The 22,545-nt window shown below is 34.5% G+C and overlaps 5 protein-coding genes and 1 pseudogene across 6 annotated transcripts; 3 read left to right on the top strand and 3 right to left on the bottom strand.

The window, feature by feature from the left end:
* Nucleotides 1-248: 248 nt before the first annotated feature.
* On the top strand, nucleotides 249-1,771 carry LOC111284459 (E3 ubiquitin-protein ligase ATL42 pseudogene; annotated as a pseudogene).
* A 750-nt stretch (nucleotides 1,772-2,521) lies between these two features.
* On the bottom strand, nucleotides 2,522-6,407 carry LOC111286563 (uncharacterized). Its single transcript, XM_022876595.2, has 3 exons — nucleotides 5,832-6,407; nucleotides 3,730-4,145; nucleotides 2,522-3,615 (listed from the first exon to the last, which is right to left on the bottom strand). Exons 1-3 carry the CDS (start codon nucleotides 6,280-6,282, stop codon nucleotides 2,713-2,715), a joined length of 1,770 nt encoding a protein of 589 aa, XP_022732330.2. The 5' UTR covers nucleotides 6,283-6,407; the 3' UTR covers nucleotides 2,522-2,712.
* A 2,398-nt stretch (nucleotides 6,408-8,805) lies between these two features.
* LOC111286182 (protein JINGUBANG-like) lies at nucleotides 8,806-11,581 on the top strand. The gene has a single exon (XM_022876009.2). The coding sequence runs from the start codon at nucleotides 9,071-9,073 to the stop codon at nucleotides 10,517-10,519; it is 1,449 nt and encodes a 482-aa protein (XP_022731744.1). The 5' UTR covers nucleotides 8,806-9,070; the 3' UTR covers nucleotides 10,520-11,581.
* Nucleotides 11,582-11,711: 130 nt separating this feature from the next.
* On the bottom strand, nucleotides 11,712-12,970 carry LOC111285099 (aquaporin TIP4-1-like). The gene is made up of 3 exons (XM_022874343.2): nucleotides 12,729-12,970; nucleotides 12,389-12,627; nucleotides 11,712-12,245 (listed from the first exon to the last, which is right to left on the bottom strand). The coding sequence occupies exons 1-3, from the start codon at nucleotides 12,853-12,855 to the stop codon at nucleotides 11,868-11,870; spliced, it is 744 nt and encodes a 247-aa protein (XP_022730078.1). The 5' UTR covers nucleotides 12,856-12,970; the 3' UTR covers nucleotides 11,712-11,867.
* A 2,910-nt stretch (nucleotides 12,971-15,880) lies between these two features.
* Nucleotides 15,881-19,066, top strand: LOC111284458 (putative lactoylglutathione lyase, chloroplastic). The gene is made up of 10 exons (XM_089762949.1): nucleotides 15,881-16,253; nucleotides 16,614-16,707; nucleotides 16,850-17,044; nucleotides 17,142-17,266; nucleotides 17,403-17,467; nucleotides 17,750-17,979; nucleotides 18,084-18,131; nucleotides 18,229-18,333; nucleotides 18,493-18,633; nucleotides 18,732-19,066. The coding sequence occupies exons 4-8, from the start codon at nucleotides 17,164-17,166 to the stop codon at nucleotides 18,242-18,244; spliced, it is 462 nt and encodes a 153-aa protein (XP_089619075.1). The 5' UTR covers nucleotides 15,881-16,253; nucleotides 16,614-16,707; nucleotides 16,850-17,044; nucleotides 17,142-17,163; the 3' UTR covers nucleotides 18,245-18,333; nucleotides 18,493-18,633; nucleotides 18,732-19,066.
* On the bottom strand, nucleotides 18,998-22,523 carry LOC111286771 (phosphoinositide binding protein). 2 transcript variants are annotated; one of them, XM_022876959.2, is made up of 9 exons: nucleotides 21,683-22,523; nucleotides 21,317-21,594; nucleotides 21,058-21,123; nucleotides 20,651-20,719; nucleotides 20,195-20,570; nucleotides 19,779-19,934; nucleotides 19,627-19,676; nucleotides 19,362-19,419; nucleotides 18,998-19,282 (listed from the first exon to the last, which is right to left on the bottom strand). In XM_022876959.2, exons 1-9 carry the CDS (start codon nucleotides 21,810-21,812, stop codon nucleotides 19,080-19,082), a joined length of 1,386 nt encoding a protein of 461 aa, XP_022732694.2. In that variant the 5' UTR covers nucleotides 21,813-22,523; the 3' UTR covers nucleotides 18,998-19,079. The 2 variants fall into 2 exon arrangements, with proteins under 2 accessions (XP_022732694.2, XP_022732698.2); XM_022876963.2 differs by having other exon boundaries at nucleotides 20,195-20,567.
* Between the last annotated feature and the right edge of the window lie 22 nt (nucleotides 22,524-22,545).

The following is a 22,545-nucleotide window of genomic DNA, read 5'->3' as shown; positions in this document are numbered from 1 at the left end:
AAAAAAAAAAAAAAAAATTATTATTAATTCTAGTTAAAAATTTGCGGGCTTGCAGCAAGTCCTGATCTATGACTGCAGAGATTAGAACCTTTGGTAAGTTAAGCTGCAATATGACTTTAACAAAGAATAGAAAGACCAATAAGAGAATATTTTGAGAAGCTGCATCTCTCTTTAGTTAAGAGTTATTGTACAACAATACACCATTTATATGGCCAATATACCAGGAATTGTCATCTCTTTCGGCAAACAATAAATTATATTACAAGAGAGATTTTCCCAAGTAACAATAATTAAAAGTTACAGCAAGAAACTATAAAATTTGGTTTGCATACCTAACCAAGAAACTGTAACCCACCACGCTCCAAAATGAAGCCTAAATAAACTGGCATTTTGGTACCTGATAAAAGAGATAGCAGGACAGCATAAACCAACAAAAGCAAAATAGCTCCCCATTTAGAACCCATTGGGCACAAAAAAAGAACAGCCTAAACATTAAAACCTTCAATTGGAGAATTTAGCAGTACCATTTTTGCTTACCGCCCGATGAATCAATCAATTGTCATCCTAGTTTTTGGCCTATTCTTCCATGTCAGAGCCCAAGAAGCAGCGAAGCTTCACTCGGGTATCCTTCATCCTTTCCACCCAAGCACCTCTTTCGTAATCGGAATCTTCTTAGGAATGTTATCTTTAATATTTCTCCTCCTGGCTTACCTGAAATTCTGTCATGCAAACCTGGTTGATAATTTTGGCCACACTACACATCATCAAAACTTTCATGGCCCTTCTCAATCAAGTCCCATATTTTCTGGAGTCGATGGAACAATAATTGAATCAATTCCATTTTTCCATTTCTCTGCACTTAAGGGGTCAAAAGAAGGCCTAGAGTGTGCAGTTTGCATATCGAAATTTGAGGATTCAGATGTTCTTCGACTTTTGCCCAAGTGCAAGCATGCATTTCATATGAACTGCATAGACCAGAGGCTAGAAAGACGCTCTTCCTGTCCTCTTTGCAGGTATAACTTCGATTATAGAGACCTAAATTGTTTCAATAACAGCTTGAGATAATCTCGGAACCCTTCAAATCTAACTGAAGATCCAAATGTTGAGCTCTTTGTCGAAAGGGAGCAGGACGATCAAGTTCAAGGGTCATCAAGGTTTAATATAGGAATCAGCTTCCGCAGCATCCAAGAGGGTAAGAATCAAGAATTACTGATTGAAGAAGGTGGTGGTAGTAATGAAGATGATAGAAAATTCTTGCATAAGTTCAAGCATAAGATAATTGTTTCTGATGTTGTAATAAAGAATCGTTGGAGCGATGGCAGTCCATCAGACTTCTTGTCCTTGAACTCCGAAGTGCTCAATGTTATATCAAGCAAAAGATTCACGTCAATGGAATCAAATAGTAGAAGATTTTCTATCGATTTATCAACGAGTAAGCAGATTGAAGAGGTTAATTAGAGAAGAAGAGAAAATTTGAGTCCAAGTTTAACATAATTGATAGGAATGTTAAAGTTTGAACATACCTTGTGTTACATATAATGAATCAAATTCATCAAAGATGAATCATGAAGAAAAGAGATCAGTGTCTGAGATTACGGTCTTCCCAAGGCTCAGGCAATTCAGTATCAAAAACCAAATTTCACTGGTAAGTGGTGCAAAAGAGAAGAGAATTAGGAGGCTTTGGCTACCAATAGTGCGTAAAACAGTTCAGTGGTTTTCCGGACAAGAAAGACACTTAGAGGAATCAGAGAATAGCATGCAAAGATTATAAGAACATGGAAGCAATCAAGCTTTTAGGAGGATCTTTATCATGCAGGTTCCGGGGATTTCTGGGAATCCCCTGCCTGGAAACCTGATTACTAGTCCATATATAATGAACCAAAAAGTTTGTCTTAATTAACGGAAACTTTGTCAGTGAAACTCAGTAATGGATCAACAAGCTACATGTATTATGATTATCAGCTACTATCATTTAAGATCACAAATGGATAATCAAATCAGAATACTGAGATCATTCGATGTGCTGTGATTATTCAATGCCTCAAATGCAAGCATTGAGTAACTAAAACAAAGAAACTTTGGAAAAATAAAAGAAGGAAATATTCATTTGTTCTCATGTAAAAGTAATACGAGGGAGTAATCAACCACGGACTTATTTTTTCTTGTACTGGTCAAAGAACACTGGTCAATCTGGCTTTAAAACAAGATAATACAAACAAATTGTTTCTTTCACTACTAACATTTATGGATATAAAATAGAGTAATTTGTTGATAAAAAATTACTTTCCATTTGCGAAAGCTATACCGTTAATCCACAAAAACTCCACTCTTGTCATTATCTGTCAAAGAATCCCCGATTATATATATATATATATATATATATATATACACACACAATATGCTCTCATAAGTTCCCCCAAGTTATATTGTAGCTCAAATTAAATGATCCAATCAAACAATTAGAGAACCTGGTTGTCGTTAATATGAGATCGAATAGTCATATCTTAGGAACATTTCTCAGTGATATCAAATCTAAAGCTGAAACTAAAAAATTGATGAACTGGTAACAATTTACGTTTGGGTTTGTAATTACACATAAATATTTAACTGTTGTAGCCTAATTATACAGATGGTATCCCCTCCATCAGAGTTTATGATCAGTAAATAAATTAATAGCTCTATCGATCTAGTCATGCAAAAATTACCTAATATCTAGTAAGGGTGGAATCCGTGATCAGAGCTGTCGATATCTGAATTGCTAGTAGAGTCGCGGGTACCTTTCTTAATTATCTGCATCTCTTCAACTCGACTAATGCTGCTATTCGGGCTTCCGTTCTTTGCCTTCCTTTTTCTCCATTCCCATTTCCTAAGCAAATGCCTAGCCAATAGCACCGCCAAGCCCGTAAATATAGCCATGGTGCTCCCTCCCCCTATGGAAACCACTGCCACCAGCACCCATACAGAACCCGCTCCACGTGGCATTATAGTCCACGTGGCGGCAATATAAGCTGCTGCCATGAATGACGTGGACACCCACATCACCTTATGTGTTACTGTCAGTAACTTCGTCATGGATTTTCTCCGAAACGGGATAATGCTAACTAGGAAAATGACTACGCCTAGTGACAAGAACAATGCCACGATGTTGCAAACCATGAAGACCTTAAAAGAAGTCTGTCTTCCCATGATGCTTTTTCCAGTACTTTGGTCAAACCCCCCTGGAGGGTTAATGCCTGCAGCAAATGTGACAGTGGCTATTAAAACTGCAACCACAGTGATAGTATTACGCGCATTGCGTAAGCCTTCATTTTGGAGTTCCAGCTGCTTGTCTCTGCGATGACGTTGGCGGCGACCTTGTTGTTGTGTAGGAGACTCTGGTTTCCTTTTTGCCAACTTAGAAGGGACAATTTTTGGGCTGCTTTCCTGTACGTATTGAATTTGTGGTGAACCTGGAGGTAGTTGGTCACATCTTTTAGCCCCTGCTTCCTGTAATGCTGGTAATATTGCAAGAGCACCAGAATTGCTTGCATCTGATTCAATAACGTCCATAGCAGTGAATCCTTTTCGGTTTATTGCATTTACATCCAGACCAAGCTTCAGAAGGTAAATTACCATCTGATTTCAAGGCAAAGACGCTGGGTTATGTCACATAATCAAATGCCATGTCCGATTATCCCTCAAGATATATAAATTTTTTTGGTAAATTAATTAAGGTGTGAGAGGTCTTACCGTAGTAAGTTTTCCAGCTGTTGCTATATGCAAGACAGTGTTGCCTTCAATATCAGGCATATTAACCAGGTTTGTTATGTTGAGATTGTCCACAAGGTACCGAACAGCTTCATATTGGTTATTCTTCACTGCTAGGTGCAGAACTGTCTCTCCATGTTTGGTTATGATGTCAGCAGACTCGAGGCTCATGGATAGAATCTCATCGATGATATTCACTCGGCCTTTGATGACAGCCCAATGAAGCGGGGTCCGGCCCTCATTGTCTTGTAAGGAAGAGAGGTCAGCGTCCAACCTTAGGAGCAGTCGGGTTATCTCCAAATGACCTTTGCTGCAAGCGAGGTGTAAAGGCGTGCAACCACACATGTCTTTTTTCCAGGAAAAATCGGGACGTGCCTTTAGAATCTCCATCGCCACATCTTTTAATTTCATGGTGAAATTTGGTCAGGACCAAAATTCCCAATGTAAATATTGTTTTTGGGAATAAGTTAAACATTCAATTTACTCTCTTCCTTTCTCGTATACGTCATTGCTTGTTTCATTCAGAAAATCATATTTTCTTTTCTCATAAATTAACGGTGCCGATTATAGCATGCAATTTTTCGGGTGCGGTCGCGGTCACAGGGGGGTCTTTAATCTCAACAGCACAATTTTAACAGCTGATTTTACAAATATTTTATTGAAGTTTGATAACTTCTCCTGCTGGTTTCTAAGTCCAAGTCCAACTAACCATTTTTTGGAATTATTAATGAATGTGGCCCTCTTTGTTTGTGTTCATACCTGTGGTCCTCTTCTATGTCGGCAACATATGTTTAATTTGCCAATTAATAATACAAGTAAAGTAAATGCAATATAGTTCAATAGTACTGAAGTTGATTTTAAGATCCAACCTCGATTGTTTTACTTATTTACTTACAATAATTTTCTCAAAAACAAATTATATTTATTTAATAACTTTTCTCCAGTGATAGTATAGTTTTACTTGTTTACTTACAATAATATTCAAATCAAGATAATTTAGGCAAAAATAACTAAAAATGTTTATAATTACTACTTATTAACTTGACAATTTTAAATCTATTTTTATATAGAGTAAAGAATTTGAGGATAATATAAATATCTTTTTTTCTAAAAGAAACTAATGAAAATATTGTATATAATGCTATGGAGGGCCATTAATAAGTTGAGTTTTTCAACCTATATCAATAAATGTTAATATCTTAGAAAGTGCTTGATATAGGGTAATCCGTTAAAAAATTATAATGATTTGTATTCAGTTATCATATTACCTTATTTAGTAGTAATTTAAAAATTTTATTTGATAATGATCTAAAATCACTAAAGTGATAAAATTATTATTTTGAGAAGTAATCTAATTTTCAACTTAAAAAATGCAAAGGGAAGTAATTTTCAATATTATTTTCTAATTAATTTACTCTTACAAAAAATATAGTTAATATTACTCCAAGAGGCTTGCCACTAAAAATTTTTAAAAATTAATTTTTTTAATCATTTATTCTAAAAAGGTTTTATGTTATAAATTTATATTGATTAGAAAAATGATAATAAATTTATTTAGTAATTTTTTAAAATATATTTTTATTAAAATTGATTTATACTTTATAGTTTTATGTAAAATAATGTTTAATTATTTTATAATTGTTGATTCAATAAGCATTAAATATTTTATTTTTAAAATATTATTTTAAATATTTTATACTATACAATTTATTTTTTCACATGATACCTAACAGAATGATTTAAATATTGATGATTTATAATATTATATCAAATATGATAATTTAATATTATAGCAAATCATCTTAATAATCTTATCATTATAATAATTAAATTATTACGATGATTTTGAAAATAATATCAAACGCTATATTAAGGTGAAAAAATCTAAATAATTAAAACCAATTCCTGTACAAGGATTAGATTTTTACCTATCTTGTTATCAATATAGGCATGATCAGTAGTACTTTTGTATGAAATAATTCATCATATATGCCATTTCAAAAAAGAAAAAATCATCATATATATATGAAAAATTCTAACCCTGCAAATCGATTAAACTGGAAGATAGAGAAAATATTAGTTACCTGTATGCCCAGCTGAAGCTGCAACATGAAGGGAAGTAATCGACGCATCCACCTCCAACATCAGCATCCATGGACAATCCAACAGGAGCTTAACCACATCAACCTTCCCTCTCTCGCATGCCACGAACAGCGCGCTCTTTTCCTCCATGTTCACCTTATAAACAACCCAAGGATCAATCCCCACCAAGAGCTTCACAATCTCCACTCTCCCCTCCCTGCAAGCCTCATGCAATGGCGTCTCCAACTTCTCATTCTCTGCCGCCACCATCTCCGGCCTCAACCTAACGATCTCTGCCGCCAATTCTACATGCCCAAAACGAGCAGCCAAGTGTAAGACTGTGTTCAGGGATCTTGGAACCGTCTGTTCAATGATATGTTCATCTTCTTGAATGAGGTTGAGAAAGTTTGGTATATCCCCTATTAGAATGGTTTCAAGAAGGCGTCGATCCATGGTTGACGTCTAAAACTTGAGAAAGTAATTTGTAGCATTGGGACATGGGCGTTGGGGGGAAGAAATAAAAAGAGGGGAAAGTCATTGCTTTTTCCACAAATGTAGCTGCAGCGAATTTTCTTTGTCCTTGCACACGCACTGTATATATTAGTAGTAGCCTTTCTTTCTTCTTTTCTTCATTTTTTTTTGTATGAAATCAACGAATTTAGGTCCACACTCAAAAGATAAAAAGGGCTCCACATCTCATCTCCATAAAGGTTTTCTTCCTTAGAAAAATTACGAAAAGACTAATAACGAAGTTACGTCCTGTAAATTGCTGCATGTGATATTGAAATGGAGACTTTAGCAAATAAAAATTGTACTAGTATTTATAAAGGTAAAATATATGTGCAGGAAGGTTCATCTGATCTGACGCAGACATGAGCCGACGACCAAAAGAACATTTAAATCAGCAAATGTCATGCCATCCCAAATGGAAGATGCTTGAGACTTTTATTATCTGTATATCAAGTAAATGGCCAAATTAAGAAATCAGAATTAAGAAGAATTGTTAATCCTAGTAGTTTCTTGGAAACTAATCCGTGAAGCTATGAAATGTGAAAGCAAAATTATGAGATCAGGTGAGTCGTCATCCCATCTCTAGTCTCCCTATACATGAACAAGCAGCACAACTTGATGATAAGCACTAGCAGTACTGCGAATATTTCTTTTGACTTTTTTAAAAAAGTATCCAATTCGGCCCATTATATTATTCTAGAATTAGACTCGTGTTTTACTTGTAAAATTTTTTTTTATTTGTAATTTATATTTTAAATATGTAAAAATTAAATTTATTATATCAAATTTTAATGGATGACAATATACAAATAAATATTAGTGTATTTATTTTTAATATAGATTAAAACATAATTATATATAAATATATTTTTATTAAATTAAGATATTAAATAATATATTTATTAATATAATATATAAATATAAATTAAAAAAATAATAAAATATTTTTTTTTATATATCCCAAAAAGAGTGGGGACAAAACATGTAAAACCCTATCCTGACTTGATTAAAATTGTTCAAAGAGAAAAAATTTAACCCAATTCCTTTAAAAAAAAAAATTAATTAGATTATGACAATTCAAAATCATCAAATGTAGTTGGTTTTGTCATCCCTATCATTATCTTTTTCATTCCAAAATCTATCTAATAAATAAAATTTTAAAAAATAAAAAAATGACAAAAAAAAGACAAATGAGATGACGAGTGAATTTATTAATTAATGTACTAAATAATATTTTTTAATAAAATATATATAATTAAATAATTAAATAAATATTATATTTATATTTTATATAAACCAAGCTGAGGTGTAAGATCAAAAATCGCATTTTTTTTATCCAAGCTTAATTTAAAAAAAAAATTCAACTCAATTATTTTGAATGAAGAGAAAGCGTATTAATTAAATCAAAATGAATCAAAATTTATCTGATAAAAGTTATTGTTATCTTTGTCTCAATTAATTTTTTTATTATAAAATTTTTCTAATGAAAAAATAGAAGTAAAAAACTTTAAAAATGAAACCCAAAAAAGAAAAAACTTTAAAAAAAAAAAAAGCAAAGAGGTACCACACAAGACACTCAAAACAAAATAAAATACCTTAAATAAATTTCCAACCCGATCCTTTATTCAAAAAAGATTTGGACTTGATCTCGGTGTTTTTCGATTAAATGCATCTATATTAAACCTGTTCAAATAAAAATTAATGGAATACAATTTTTTTTCTTTATTCGTACTTTCGTTTATTTTTTTTACAAAATTTATCTAATAAAAAATTAAAAATAAAAATAAAACAAAAATAAATGATTTTAATAAAAATAAAATAATTTTAAAAAACTGATGGAAAAGAGGTGCCACGTGCGTCAAGATGATACAAAGTTCCTATTTATTCTTAATTATTGTAGTTATGATCAGTAAGTAGGATGGCTACCTAATATTTTAACAACGATAAATGATCAGAACCACCCATATTAAGATGATACAAAGTACTTTGTTAACCCATTAAGTAAATTTCACCTTGATTAAAGACCAAAATCTCATTTAGATCCCTAAACTTTAATTTATTTAGATAGTTTTCAGTGATCAATGGCTCCTAATACATGGATTGGAATTTCTATATCAAGGTAAGATTTGTTAGACCGCATGCACCCCCTCTTGCACTATAGGATCTTACCTTGTAAGCTCCGAATGATTGCATGGCTTTTGGATTACTTAAAAAATGGATTTACATTATCTTTCAAAATAAGAAAAAATGGACGGATATTAAACATGATTTTACGAATTTTACAGAAATTTATTTATAAATTTATCATTTTTTTTTTCTATTTGTAAATGAGTTTCTACTTCTATATAGTATGAGTCATCAATTTTATATTCAAGATTTTTAAATATATGATTTCAAAACAAATGTACTTGTTACAAAATTACAGTTAATTACTTATTACCTTCTATATCTTTTTGATCTGAACTTTTTTACAAACAAAGTGCACCAGAAGCCCTCTTTCCGAAGGGAAATTACAAGTGTCCTTTGGAAATGAAAGGGAAATTGCCTGGGAAAAGAAATGATTCTCAACGCAAGGTAGTCCCGAAACATGACCTCTCATTAATATTACTGGATTTATTTTATAATGTCATGGCTTCCATTGCGTAGCTTGTCTTCTTTAATGGTGCCATTGAGACCATACCAATAACCCCAACTCACCAAATTAAGTTCACATAACTGCACCACCAATGCAATGCATTCCTTATATCTCAATAGCCAACTCTCATACGTTTTCACCCTAATCCCTCGATATCTCATTCTCTCCCTCCAATTCTTTGCCATGGAATTCTATGGCAGAAATTCTCTTCATGGTTTCATGGATGAGGAAAACAATCTAACGCAATCACCTCCTCGCCTTTCTATTAGAACTACTAACGTAGATAGGTATGACCAAGATCTCCAATTCAGCCCTGGAAGAACTTCTAGCCCCCGAGCAAGTGCCACCATGCACTCAATGTTTCCACCGGCTAGTCCTGAATCACCATGGACACTCTCTCCTCTTCAAACCCCATCCCCAGCTCTCCTCTACCATTGCATCGCTTCTCTTCACCGCCAGGAAGGCAATATCTACTCGATTGCACTCTCAAAAGGGTTAGTTTTCACTGGCTCAGATAGCAATCGTATCCGGGCATGGAGGCAGCCTGACTGCATCGAGCGGGGATATATCAAGGCTAGTTCTGGTGAAGTCCGTGCCATTTTCGCTTATGGTAACATGCTTTTCACTACACATAGGGACTGCAAGATCAGAATTTGGAACTACACGGCTTCAGATAGTTTTAGATTCAAAAAGATATCAACACTCCCAAAGAGAAGCTCATTTCTTCTGTTTCCTAAGACAAGCAGCCAACAACACAAAGATTGTGTTTCTTGCATGGCTTATTACCATGCTGAAGGGCTTTTGTACACTGGCTCATACGACAGAACAGTTAAGGCTTGGCGGCTTCTAGATAAAAAATGTGTAGATTCATTTGTGGCTCATGAAAGCAACGTCAATGCAATAGTGGTCAACCAAGATGATGGGTGTGTTTTTACTTGCTCTTCTGATGGATCGGTGAAGATATGGAGGAGAGTATACAGAGAAAATTCTCACACGTTAACCATGACATTGAAATTCCAACAATCCCCTGTTAACGCCTTAGCCTTAAGCACAACATTCAACAATTGTTTTCTTTATTCAGGTTCATCTGATGGAACCATCAACTTTTGGGAGAAAGAAAAAATGTCAGGTAGGTTCAACCATGGTGGATTTTTACAGGGTCATCGTTTTGCAGTTCTCTGCTTGGCGGCTATAGAGAAGTTGGTATTTAGTGGGTCAGAAGATACAACGATTAGGGTCTGGAGAAGAGAGGAAGGAAGTTGTTTTCATGAGTGTTTGGCAGTGTTGGATGGACATAGAGGGCCTGTCAGATGCTTGGCTGCTTGTTTAGAAATGGAAAAAATTCTGATGGGATTTTTGGTATACAGTGCTAGTTTGGACCAAACTTTCAAGGTATGGAGGGTCAAAGTCATGCCTGAAGAGAAAATCTGTTTCGATTTTGCAGAGCGAAACGATTCAAAGACAAAGACGATGGAGTATGAGATAAGCCCTGTGTTGTCTCCTTCTTGGGTCGAGAAGAAGCTTCAAGGTAATCATTTCCAGTGATTTAAGGCAATGTGTCCCATGGTAATTCATTTTTATTTTATTTTTTTAATTAGTTTTGTTGCTAGTTCTTTTCTTCGCAATCTTGTACAAACAAAGGCTTGCCAAAAATAAAATCTTGTTATTTCAAGGAATTTCCATGGTTAGCTTTGAAATCAATATTTTCACACAATGCTGCTTCACATTTTGGGGGTCATCTCCAATGACTTACTTCAATGATTGCTTGATTTCATGTGACATATGAGAAAGACAACTCATGCCTGAGAATGAGTCAAAGTGCTCGGATGATTTTACAAGCCAAGAAAATGGCTTTTCTTCTGTTTTCCAAAGAGGGGTTTGGGGTATACTTTGAATTTCATTTCCAGAGAACATTCAGTCGAGATATTAGGTAGCCTAGGCAGGTGCCATGAATAAATACCACATGGCCCTAACTACTGAAAGTAAAAAAGGATGTAATATTGGCCAAAGTCATATATACATATCCAGTCTGCAATAGTAGGACCCTTGGTGAGAAATAAATAAATATTCATCCCCATATGAAATATCAAAGTCCAGACTTCTTATTGAAGGAAATTAATCTGGCAAACAACCTTGCACCTAAACTTTGTAGTACCATTAATTGGACCTATCATCTATTCACCTCTTTTATGCCTTCCATCACCATGTCTCAGCTACTCAACAGGGTATCATTTAAATAGGAGTAACGAGGATTACAAACTGCAATCTTGATGAACAGGTTGATCCTTGAATGAAACTGAAATGCTAATGGGTAACTGCTGTAAAGCTTGGCAGTCACATTAGGACTATTGATTCGATACTTCAATTCTCATTTGTCTGAAAGCCTGGTTGAAATCCCTCCTAAACGCTGTGATTGTTATTGCTCCATTTGCTTAGCCAGATTTGCCGATGGATCTCGATTCACCGGCCAAGGAATTTACTCCTATAAGACAAGGTTTGAGTGTACACAATACATTTCGCAACATAGTGCTTGTTAGTAAGAGCAAACTTTTCTCATATTTTTGGATTAGGTGCCAATGCTTTTCATTTGGGCATGTTGCATTTGCCCTTCCACTGGGCACTGACCCCTTGCTTTTGGATGAAATAATTGTACAAGAGCATCTATCAACCAAAAAAATAATTCCAAACCAATAAAGATATGCAGGGTGAGAAAGAGAAACACAATAACAATAAAATATTTAGGAAATAAAACCAAATTCTTTATTAGTTATCGATTAATTCACAAAAAGATAATCTAAACACAGACTCAAAATACATCAAGCTATCATTAGAGGAAGGAAACACACTGGAAACGTGATACATTGATAGAGAAAAGAAACAATAGTGTAGGAAATTAAAAAGCTTCTTCCTCGTGAGAAAGGGGAGCATGAGTCCTAACAATGAAGAAGTGTTCATAGATGTACCCAGCAAGCCCACCACCGATCAGGGGTCCAACCCAGTAAACCCAGTGATCTGTCCAGTCCCAGCTCACCAAAGCAGGTCCAAATGATCGAGCTGGGTTCATTGAAGCCCCTGAAAAAGCTCCTCCGGCTAAGATGTTGGCCCCAACAACAAACCCAGTAAGCATAGGGCCTAGCCCATCGATGGAACCTTTCTTGGGGTCTACAATAGTGGCATAGACTGTGAATAACAAGGAGAATGTCAGAACAATCTCCCATATAACACCTTGAAGGAAGCCTACTCCACTTGCCAATGTGTGAACCGGAGTACTCTGCACGATAGAAAGAACGAGTTAAACGAATATACAATTTAAGTAAAAACTTGTTCATAATTTGTTAACCCAAATCTGTAACATTAGATTCAATCCAATTGGGTTGTTGTTTTAAGCATCAGAATCCTAAAGCCCTGTCTTACCAATCCTCCGGTAAGATACTTGAGAAGAATACAAGCAGCTGAAGATGCCAACAACTGATCGATCCAGTAAAGGATAGATCGGACCAAGGTGATGTGACCACCGAAGAGCAAGCCAAGCGTGACTGCTGGGTTAAGATGGCCTCCAGATATGTGTCCAGCCGAAATCATAACGCCTACCACAAGGGCGTGAGCCACCGCCACCGCAAACAAGCCCACCAGTGTATTTGCCCCCGGCTCACCTGCTCATCACAACAAGTTTGAAAAACGACATAAATCCTTTGGAAAAAAGAAGTTGATCCATGATAACGATCCAAATCAATTAAGTTAATTAATTGATTACTAGCGGCCATGGAAGCTCCAACTCCAGCGAAGACGAAGAGGAAAGTGGTGATAAACTCGACCACAAGGGCCTTAATGCAGTCAGGCTGAGCAGCCTCTCGGCTCGTTCCTAAAGCGATTTTCGGCATGGTGACCGGAAAGTATCAGGACTGAGCCTAGCTATAGCTAGCTAGCTATTCGACGATGGCACTGACCAAAGGAATATGATATGACAGGCCTTAAAATAATTGTTATAGCTAGCTTGGCTGTACTTGTTCGACCACAATGCTATATATAAGCGTAATGGTTCGACTATTTCGTTCCTTTTTTTTTTTTTTTTAAGAAGTGATGGCACGTTATCAAGCTTTACAATTATTTTCCTATTGCCAGTTGACTTGCTGTATTTTCCCTGTTACAAATGATAAAAACAGAAAACTAAAACCTAATCACATCGGCTCTGTTTATATCCGAAAAAAATAAGAATGTATTTGATATATTAAATTATAATAAATAAAAAAATAAAATTATGAATAAAATTAAATTAAATAATTTTATTTTATTTTATATTTAATATGTATAAAGATTAAGATAAAATAATTTAATTATTGATTAAAATTATTTTATCTTAATCTATATTATACCAGCTAATCAATGGTATACGTATGGTACAAGTGCAATATACGTAAAACACTTTTACAGACTATTAGTGAGATTAAGAATAAAAATGGAAGAGAATCTTCATCCAAAACTAGGAAAAGCAGGACATGAAAATCGGTTTCTCCTAATTGAAATTCTATGAATATGTAAGTCTGATCACATTATGTCACACGCATGTCTCTCCATAAAAGTGAAACAAGCTGAGTTTCTATCTTTAAAGAATCAAAATTGTTGATGATCCAACTTAAAACATTATTATAATTTTTATGTTATTTGTCAAATATATAAAATGTAAAGTTGAAATTAAAAAAGTGAATAGCATTTTTCTTATTCATTATAGTACTCAAATATCTCTTTCATTTTTTTTTTAGTTGACTTTCTTTCATTAATGCATATATAAACTCAATTATTGAAATAATTAACTTTTAAGTTGTTTTAATTATAAAAAGGTACCTTTCAATGCAAGGTTATTGGTAGAAAGAAGTGCATTTATTAATTAATGCAAACAATCTATTTGCATCTATATCTACGCAAAGTTTTTTTTTTAATTTTATTTAATATAAAAAATTATAAATATTAAGATTTAAATTATAAACACGAATTAAGCATGAATTCCATTCATACAAGCTTTTTTTTTTTTTTTTTATCAGTTAATTATGCTACTTTTACGAGTTAAAGAGAAGAAGGGGTAAGGGGGTTCAATCAGAGAGGCACCGCTTTGTCACATTCCACCACTACCAGAAAAAAGCTGAGCTTCCGAATTTCCTATCTATAAACTAATGGTCTCAATCTGTGGAATTGAAATGAATATGTCGAGTTAGTGAAGAGTTTGGTGTAGTAGTCTTCTTGTTAGCTATCCATCCTTTTTTGTCTGCTTTTGACTCTATAATATAATTTGACGTCCAAACAGTGAAATTAAGATAAATTCAATCTCCATATTCTCCATTGAAAACTCTAATTCCCCCTTTCCATCTTCCTCTTTCTTCCTTCATTTCTCCTTTTTTTTTTTTTTTGTGTGTAGATAAAATTTCTAGGGTCCTGGAAGCAGACGTAGTTGACCTGTGATTAAAAGCAAATCCTCAATGTTAAAAGACAAGAAAAAAAAAATGACAGATATTAAAAATCATCTCTAATTTACCGTAATCATCATCATTTTCACGGAAACATATCACTTAAAAAAAAAATTATTATAATTTTATAATTATTTAATCATAATAAAAATTAAATAAGAATTCATCACTTACTTATAAGCGTGATTCTATATAAAATGTTAATGAAACTCACAAAATTTTAAAATTTAATTAATAATTATATTATAATAATTATAAATAAAATACTCTATTCACTCATTTTCACCGATTATAAATATAATAACCCATCTCAAAATCCGCTAATATCATCATAGGACTAAGTCCCACACACATATATATGAATTGACATCATCACTACAATTCGGATTTCAACAGAATTATTATACAAAAGAATAGATCAAAGTTTTAATCTAATCATAATTGCCTCCAAAACCAAAATGATCTGTAAATTAAGTCAATTGAACCGATCATTACATCCTAGATAATTTTCATGGAAAAATTAAAGTAGTTGGTGCTAGCTAGACAGCTTTGACCTCTAGTGGCAATACCATATTTTCTGTTCTATAAATTATAGGCTAGTGTCTACATGATTACTGCAAAAGTTGGCAACTGCTTTGTCATTTTGTTCATCATGACTCCACCACATGTACGTCCCTATCTCAATTATTAATATACCAATAAAAAAAAGATAAAGTTGGATCCAAAGATGGTGCCTTCTTTGGGGACTTATTCATCGATCTGATCTAATAGTAAACTAACAAGTATAGTATCATTAAAGGATTCACTGCCAAAGCCCTTCAAGTGTGTTGTAATTAAATACTTTAATGTGATAAGTTATAATATTCCAAGTTCCATGGCATTTTCACTGGTTGAGGAGGCTTTTTACGAAAGAAAAAAAAAATGTGCCACCATGTTGTTCAATTGATTCTGATGACTGATTACTCTTTACCATTTTTATGTTATGACATCTCAATTTATACTAATGCACCGAAACTATCTTATAATTTTGTAGTATCCTGTATTCGAATCTAGACACATGTAATGCAAACTCATCAAAATTTAAAAGCAAATACAATTTGAGACTTTGTGATTTTCACATATTATATAATTTTTTTAATTTATATTTAATGTATTGTTAATATATAAATTTTATTTGTCAATAAACTATACAATATTATTTCATTAATAAAAAAATTTTGAAAATTAATAGTAAATTTTTATGTATTTATTTTATAAATTTATAAAAATTTATATTTATTTATCAATAAAATAATATTAAATGATTTACTTATAAAATATAATACATCAAATATAAATTATTTTGTTAAGAGGGAAGAAATTGTTCAAAGAGTTGTATGACCAAGCCCAAAAAAAAAAAAAAAAAACAAACGCCCTCTTCTGCTTTGAAGCCCAGTAATTGGACTGACGTTTACAGGCGGACTACGTGAAGCCCATTGTATAGAAACCCGGATAAGCCATGAGTATCTGTCGTCTGTTAGCTGAAAAGACAAAAATCGAAACCGCGAGCCAGGGAGAACTGTGAACTAAGAAGTTTATTATCAGCCAACGCTTCCGTTGGTGTGGGGAATAGAAACTAGAAACTAAAAAATAAAGAGAAAAAAATAGAGAAAATGCTGATGAGACATTGCCAATTGCATCAGCTTTCTCTCTGAGTTTCTCAACGAAGAGACCTTCTATCTCATCAAACCCTCTTAAATGTTCTTCTGTTTCTTATATCCGTAGCTGTTACGATAATCACCATCCTTCTCGAAGACTTGCTCTCTTTCAACTTGGCATTGGTAAAAGCTCTAAACCCTTTTATAAGAAAATCCCATATCTTTTTTTTTTTTTTTGGGTCTGTTTCATACTCTTATTTATGTTTAATTTGTGACAGAATTTTGTTGGGAAAAACAAGGAAAAAACAATGTAGCTTAGATTGAGTTATTTAGTTATTCCAAATTTTTAATGCAGTTTCCTTTAGTTCAAGAATAGACCATTTAATTGTTTTGCACTTGCTTTCTTAGTGAACCATTTTGTTTCTGGTTGATGGTGGGAGTGTCAAGGTTGTTATTCAACCTTACTACATAGTGCTGCAGATAATTTTAAGTAGAGTGTGAAGCTAATGCCTTTCCTTTTTCTTTTTTAAACAATATGTCCAGCACTGTGAATTTTTCTTTTAGATGTAAGCTCGTTGTGTTATAACCTGTACTGTTCGAAGGGAGTCACAAATATCAAAATGAAAAACCCCAATAGGTAAATGGTATTGTGGATTTGATATTTGGTTCATTGCTTTAATAATAGGCTGTTAATTGGCCCTATTTTAAACACTTGTAAGGCAAATGCATCCCAAATGGATTATTTCACCAATGCTAACCAAGTTTAGGTGCTTGTTCAGCCATCCCTCATTCGCAATTGTTTGGTGCAAAAGCAGCTCATTTATTAATAGCTGAAGGAAACTCCATCGAGAGTAGTACATCTGGAAATGTGGCTACCGCTTTTAATGAACAAGATGCATTAAATTGGGTTAAAAATGACAAGAGAAGAATGCTTCATGCTGTTACCATGTTGGTGATTTGGAGAAGAATATAAAGTATGCTTCTCATTGATTGGAACATTGAGTAACTGATATTTATACTCTATGGTGATTCTTGATATATTCAGGTGGCTAATAAATTGTCAAACTGCAGGTTTTATACTGAATGCTTAGGAATGAGGTTGTTAAGAAAGCGTGACATACCTGAGGAGAGATATTCAAATGCTTTTCTTGGATATGGACCTGAAGATTCTCATTTTGCTGTTGAACTTACTTATAGTGAGTCAAAATTACCTTATTTCTGCATGTTTGAATGCTTATACATCTATCTCACCTTTGAAATACTGATTAGAGATTATAATTTCACATACTAAAAAGGTTTGGTCTCTAATATACTTTTATTTTAATTCTGCAGATTATGGAGTTGATAAATATGATGTTGGAAATGGATTTGGTCATTTTGGTATTGCAGTAGAGGATGTAAGTTCTTTCTTCAACTAGATCTCTTGTGGCTGCAATTAAAAACTATGAAAGAACTGCATACAGATGTTTATATAGCCCTAATGCTTAGTAATTCAACATTTGACTGAATCTGAAGCTGTTCTCACTCATCAAAGAACTGATATTGGAAAAACCCATGCAAAATATTAGTTATGTCAATTTGAAGTCATCCATTTCATTTCAGTTCTTGTTTTTCTATTAAAATCTTTTTGTTGATTCAAATTTATGAACTCAAAACTTTTCTATCCTAATTATTTGTAGGTTTCCAAAACAGTAGATCTAGTAAAAGCAAAGGAGGGCAAGGTTACAAGGGAACCTGGCCCTGTTAAAGGTGGGAATACAATAATTGCTTTTATCGAAGATCTAGATGGTTATAAGTTTGAACTTTTAGAGAGGGGACCTACTCCTGAGCCCCTTTGTCAAGTAATGCTTCGAGTTGGTGATCTTGATCGATCTATTAATTTCTACAAGAAGGTGGCTGGCTTTCCAGAGTTAAGCATCCTTTTTTCTATTAAAGTTTAGCAGTTGTAATTGCTTCTATGGCTTATAGCACTATAAAATGCTTATATACCAATCTTTGTTCCTGAATTTTTAGGCTTTTGGCATGGAGCTACTTCGGAAGAAAGATAATCCTGAGTATAATGTAAAGATACACTCTTGACTGACCATCAAAATATTGAATATTTGATCATATCTGGTCATTTTATAGTTTCCTATTAATATTTCTGCATGCTTTTCAGTATACAACAGCCATGATGGGCTATGGTCCTGAAGATAAAAATGCCGTGCTGGAACTGACATACAACTATGGGGTCACAGTATATGATAAAGGAAATGGTTATGCGGTAAACTCCTTTTTTTTTTTTCCTGCATTGCTTTTTAGTATTTCAGTTTAAGCAGCATGCACGTGAATTTGATCTTTGTTTCCTATCTCTGCATCTAATTACCGATCCCTCATTAGGCCTATTCTATTCCATATGTAGACTGAAATTGTGTCTTTCCAGATAGCAATAGGCACAGATGATGTATATAAGACTGCAGAAGCAATTAAGCTGTGTGGAGGAACGATTACTCGTGAGCCCGGGCCCTTGCCAGGCATCAACACTAGGATTACTGCTTGCCTGGACCCTGATGGCTAGAAATCAGTATGGCTAATAATGCTTTAGCTTGGAGTGTATGTCTTTGAGGGTCTTGTAGATCCAAATGAATTGATCTCCTCAACTTTTTTCCTCATTTCCTGCAGGTCTTTGTTGATAACATTGATTTTCCGAAGGAGCTTGAGTGATCAAATATCATTATACCTACTAGCCCTATTGAATGAATCCAGGGAGAGATTCTAACAATATTTATGATTAGATGCTGGCTTCTGTTAAGCATTTTCGTTCTCAAAAAACCTCACCGGAGAATGTACCCAAGCCAACCTGTAGATTTTGCTTTTCTTTTCTTCTTTTCTCCAATTTTTCTGTATAGGACTGTAGAAGTTGGTATTATTTGCAAATTAGGCCCACTGCCTGGGGAATCAGATATGTACATTTCAACATGATTGCTTCAGAAATGAAAAACCAGTTTTTCCATCAATCCAATTAGTTTCTCAGAAATATGCTATATTGCTACAATAATTCAACATATGCTGGATTCCATCCTTCCACATCTGTTTGTCACCTTTACTCATGCACTCAAATTCTATTATCCTATCTGCTGTTTTAATCCCAAAGTAAGCTCTCTGTTCAGCATTTTTTTCTTTCTCCCTTCTGGGCCATGCTGGGATGTCATTATGGACTCCTGTGATCACACCTGGAAGAAAAGTGTATACTCTGTTAACCCAAGCAAGTAATAACGAAATTGACTTATTTGCGTATGAGGCTTAGCTTACATTTCTTCTTTTTAGTGTATGTGCCTGCCATATGCTTGCTTTTCAATTTCGCCACCACCTGTTTTATTAAACAATTGTAATCTTTCTAAGAGATCAAGGTAAGAGTATGCATTAAAAAAACACTATCACCTTGTGCTTAAGTAGCTAAGCAAGTGAGCTTTTACATTTTGAAGGACAAAATTCTATATAGTCAAATTAGAAATTGTCTAAATTCTTAGAAGTCTATAAATATAGTTACTAGGATTTCTTTTCTCCTGCTTTGTACCTGCCAGTTTGAGTTTATGTAGAAAGAAACTTGCTTCCAATGTAGAGCTCCTGTCATCAACATAAATATAGTGATGAGATGTAATATTTTGTTACCAAATACTGAAGCTGAAGATTTCATATTTCTGACTAATAAGACTTGTGAAAATGTACCTTTTCTTGTACGCTTAAGTAGTTCTCCCCCTGTTGCGACAAAGTTCAATGCTGTTGAGATGTTCAATTCGTTGCCCGCTTCACCTTGTTCTTCACCTAGAGCAAATGTCGTAGTCTTTTGCAGCCTTGCCCTTAGTGTGGCAGCTCCTCGCAAGGCTGCATTAATTTGTTAGATTTAAGTTGAGAGGCCTCTGAAATCATTTGTATATTAAACTATTAATGATATGTTCATGGAGGTGACTGATAAATCCATTCCATTATCTTATTTCAGCTACTATCCCCTTAGCTGTTGATGATTTACTGTGAAATTAAATTACGGCAGTCTTGTAGCCACGGTAAATAGTAATGTGAAAAGGTGAATAGTTAAAATTATGTTTTCTGGCTAGATGATGGAATTTAGAAGCAATTTGAACAACCTGTAGCTGCTCCAGCTGTTAGGGTCATGATATCTCCATTTGTTCTAGCATTCATTGCAGAGTTGACTACTGTTAAAATTTGGTCATGATCAGCTCCCATGTCCTCTGCAACCTCAATGCAGTGGGATGCGACGAGAGCTGCTGCAGATGCGATAGCAGTTGATACTTGAGAAGATGCCTTGGGACAGTTAGTTGCCATTTCAGGTAACATCGCATTGGAGGCAGCAAGTGTTGCGACGGCAGCTGCAACTCCAGCCACTGACACAGCTGCATGCAGTTGTGCATTATGGGTTCTGATCTCCTGCTTCTTCCTCTCTTTCTGATCCTTCAACCATCTCCCCATTGTTCTCCCTCTTACTATGCTCTTGTATATCTTCTAATTGGCAATAATTAATGGTAAGTATGATGATACCTTTAGGAAAATTGATGACTAGGATGAGGTGAACGAGGAGATACCCCATTTTTAAGTAGTTGCTGGTTAGAGAGAAATTCTGGATTCAGTGCTTGATGAAGTAAAAATAGTTCCTAAAACATTACAAAACTGTTAGAAGTAAGCGTTAAGTGGTTGCAGTAGGATCCATTTTTTTTTCTTGCTCTACATATTTGTGACAATCCGGAGCAGATTGTTCCACACCACCACAAGCAGGTGAACAGTACAATATTCTATCAAGGCTGCAGGGCAGGAGCCTGGAGCCAGTGGATGCTAACTGTTGCAGCAAAATCTGTTTAACTAATGACAAGGGGTTGAAGGGCATTACAGCTTGAGAGTGTAACTTTTAAAAGAACATATACAAAATATTGCACAGATTATCAATAGCATCCACTAATTGAAGGCCTGATAAAGATAACAGAAACCGAGGTACCTTCAGATCTTCACTCTCCCTTGGGGAAGTTGGAGGGCTACCGCCAATAGGTAACTGCTGAAGTAGCTGTACAAACAAACAAACATGAAAATTGTATACTAATTGTCGCTTTCTACACCTATAGCTTAGTCTTTAATTATTTAAGCTTTTTCGGTTTTTCCAAGAACAAATTATCGTAGCCGTATAGAAACCAAAAGCTATATTTTTTTAGTACACATATTTCTTAAAACAACAGCTTGGATTAAAGAAGGGATCTTACGGGTTCCCTTGAAGCAGTAGAGCTTGTATCATGCGTTTCTTCATTTCCAACAGAAGAAACAGATGACTTCTCATCAAGGACATTGGAAGTTGCTATATGCGTCTTGGCAAGGGCTTTCGAGAGTTCCATAGAGGAGAGACTCCATGATCTGGCAAGAAACTCCATGGACTCTGTAGGAGTTTCAGGAGGGGGACAAGACATTGGCAACCACCTTGCAGGACCATTCTCATCTATATTTTCCAGCTTCTGGGACGAGCTTTTAATGCTGCATGAGCTCACTAACACCAAAACAACCATTCAAACAGCCAAGTTAGCCATCTATTTTTTTCATGAAACACGCCAAGCTTATAATAGTAAAACCCTTACTTTTAAATTTGTCTACTTCTCCACTTTCACTAAAGCTGAGACTTTGATTCCAACAACTAAAGCAAGAACAAGCCAAAGAAGAGAAAGAAACAGTTTGAAATTTATGATGGGAAGTGAAACTAAGCTGCATGGTTTTTCTTTATTGGGAAAAACGAAAAGGGAGAAAAGTGGGAGGGGATATATTCTATTGTACTGGAAATGCTCCCATTAAAGGCAGTTCATCTTTGTCCTCGTCTTCCTGTTTTTCAGCTTTACATTATAAAGAGCAAAGGAATTAATGGGTTAAAGACGGAATTTTTTTTTGAGCGGCCTAGTCATTATGACCTGAGTTTTCTTTTGTCACCATTATCAGTAGCTAAAACTAGTGCCAGGGGCCCTCTCGCACGCCCACTATATCCTTTGGATTATAACAGGACATTGCCCTGGAACAGCACTCTAGAAGTCGAAATATAAAAGCAAATGACGCCCTAAGGTCTCTGGCTTTACGGGCTCAGCTGGGCCATAACCACGCACATTCCAGTTTTTTACACCAAAACTTTTCTCTAGACTCTAAAAAGAGGTTGATATTTGATAGATGACTGGTAAAGTTTTACTTGAACTTTTTACTAAAATCTGTACACAAACCATGTACCCTAATAATATTTCTTTTACTGTTTTTGAACTTAGTGAACAAGTTCCTTTGTGTTGTCAGAACCAAGACATTTTGGACCAGTAAATTATAGTTTTCCCGGAATACCGAATAGGGGCCTGACAAGAACTTGTTTCTTTGCTTCGTTGGAATCAACACGAGAAGTTCTATCATTCCAGGAGATTTGAACACTGGTCTAACAATTATGTTTCTCAATATGCTAATGAAGGGAGTA

Source organism: Durio zibethinus, chromosome 6 (genome assembly GCF_047325235.1).
Source record: "Durio zibethinus cultivar Kanyao isolate XHJ-2024 chromosome 6, ASM4732523v1, whole genome shotgun sequence".
In the NCBI taxonomy this organism is placed as follows: domain Eukaryota; kingdom Viridiplantae; phylum Streptophyta; class Magnoliopsida; order Malvales; family Malvaceae; genus Durio; species Durio zibethinus.
The sequence above is the reverse complement of the archived record's forward strand: the minus strand, read 5'-3'. Positions and strand labels throughout refer to the sequence as shown.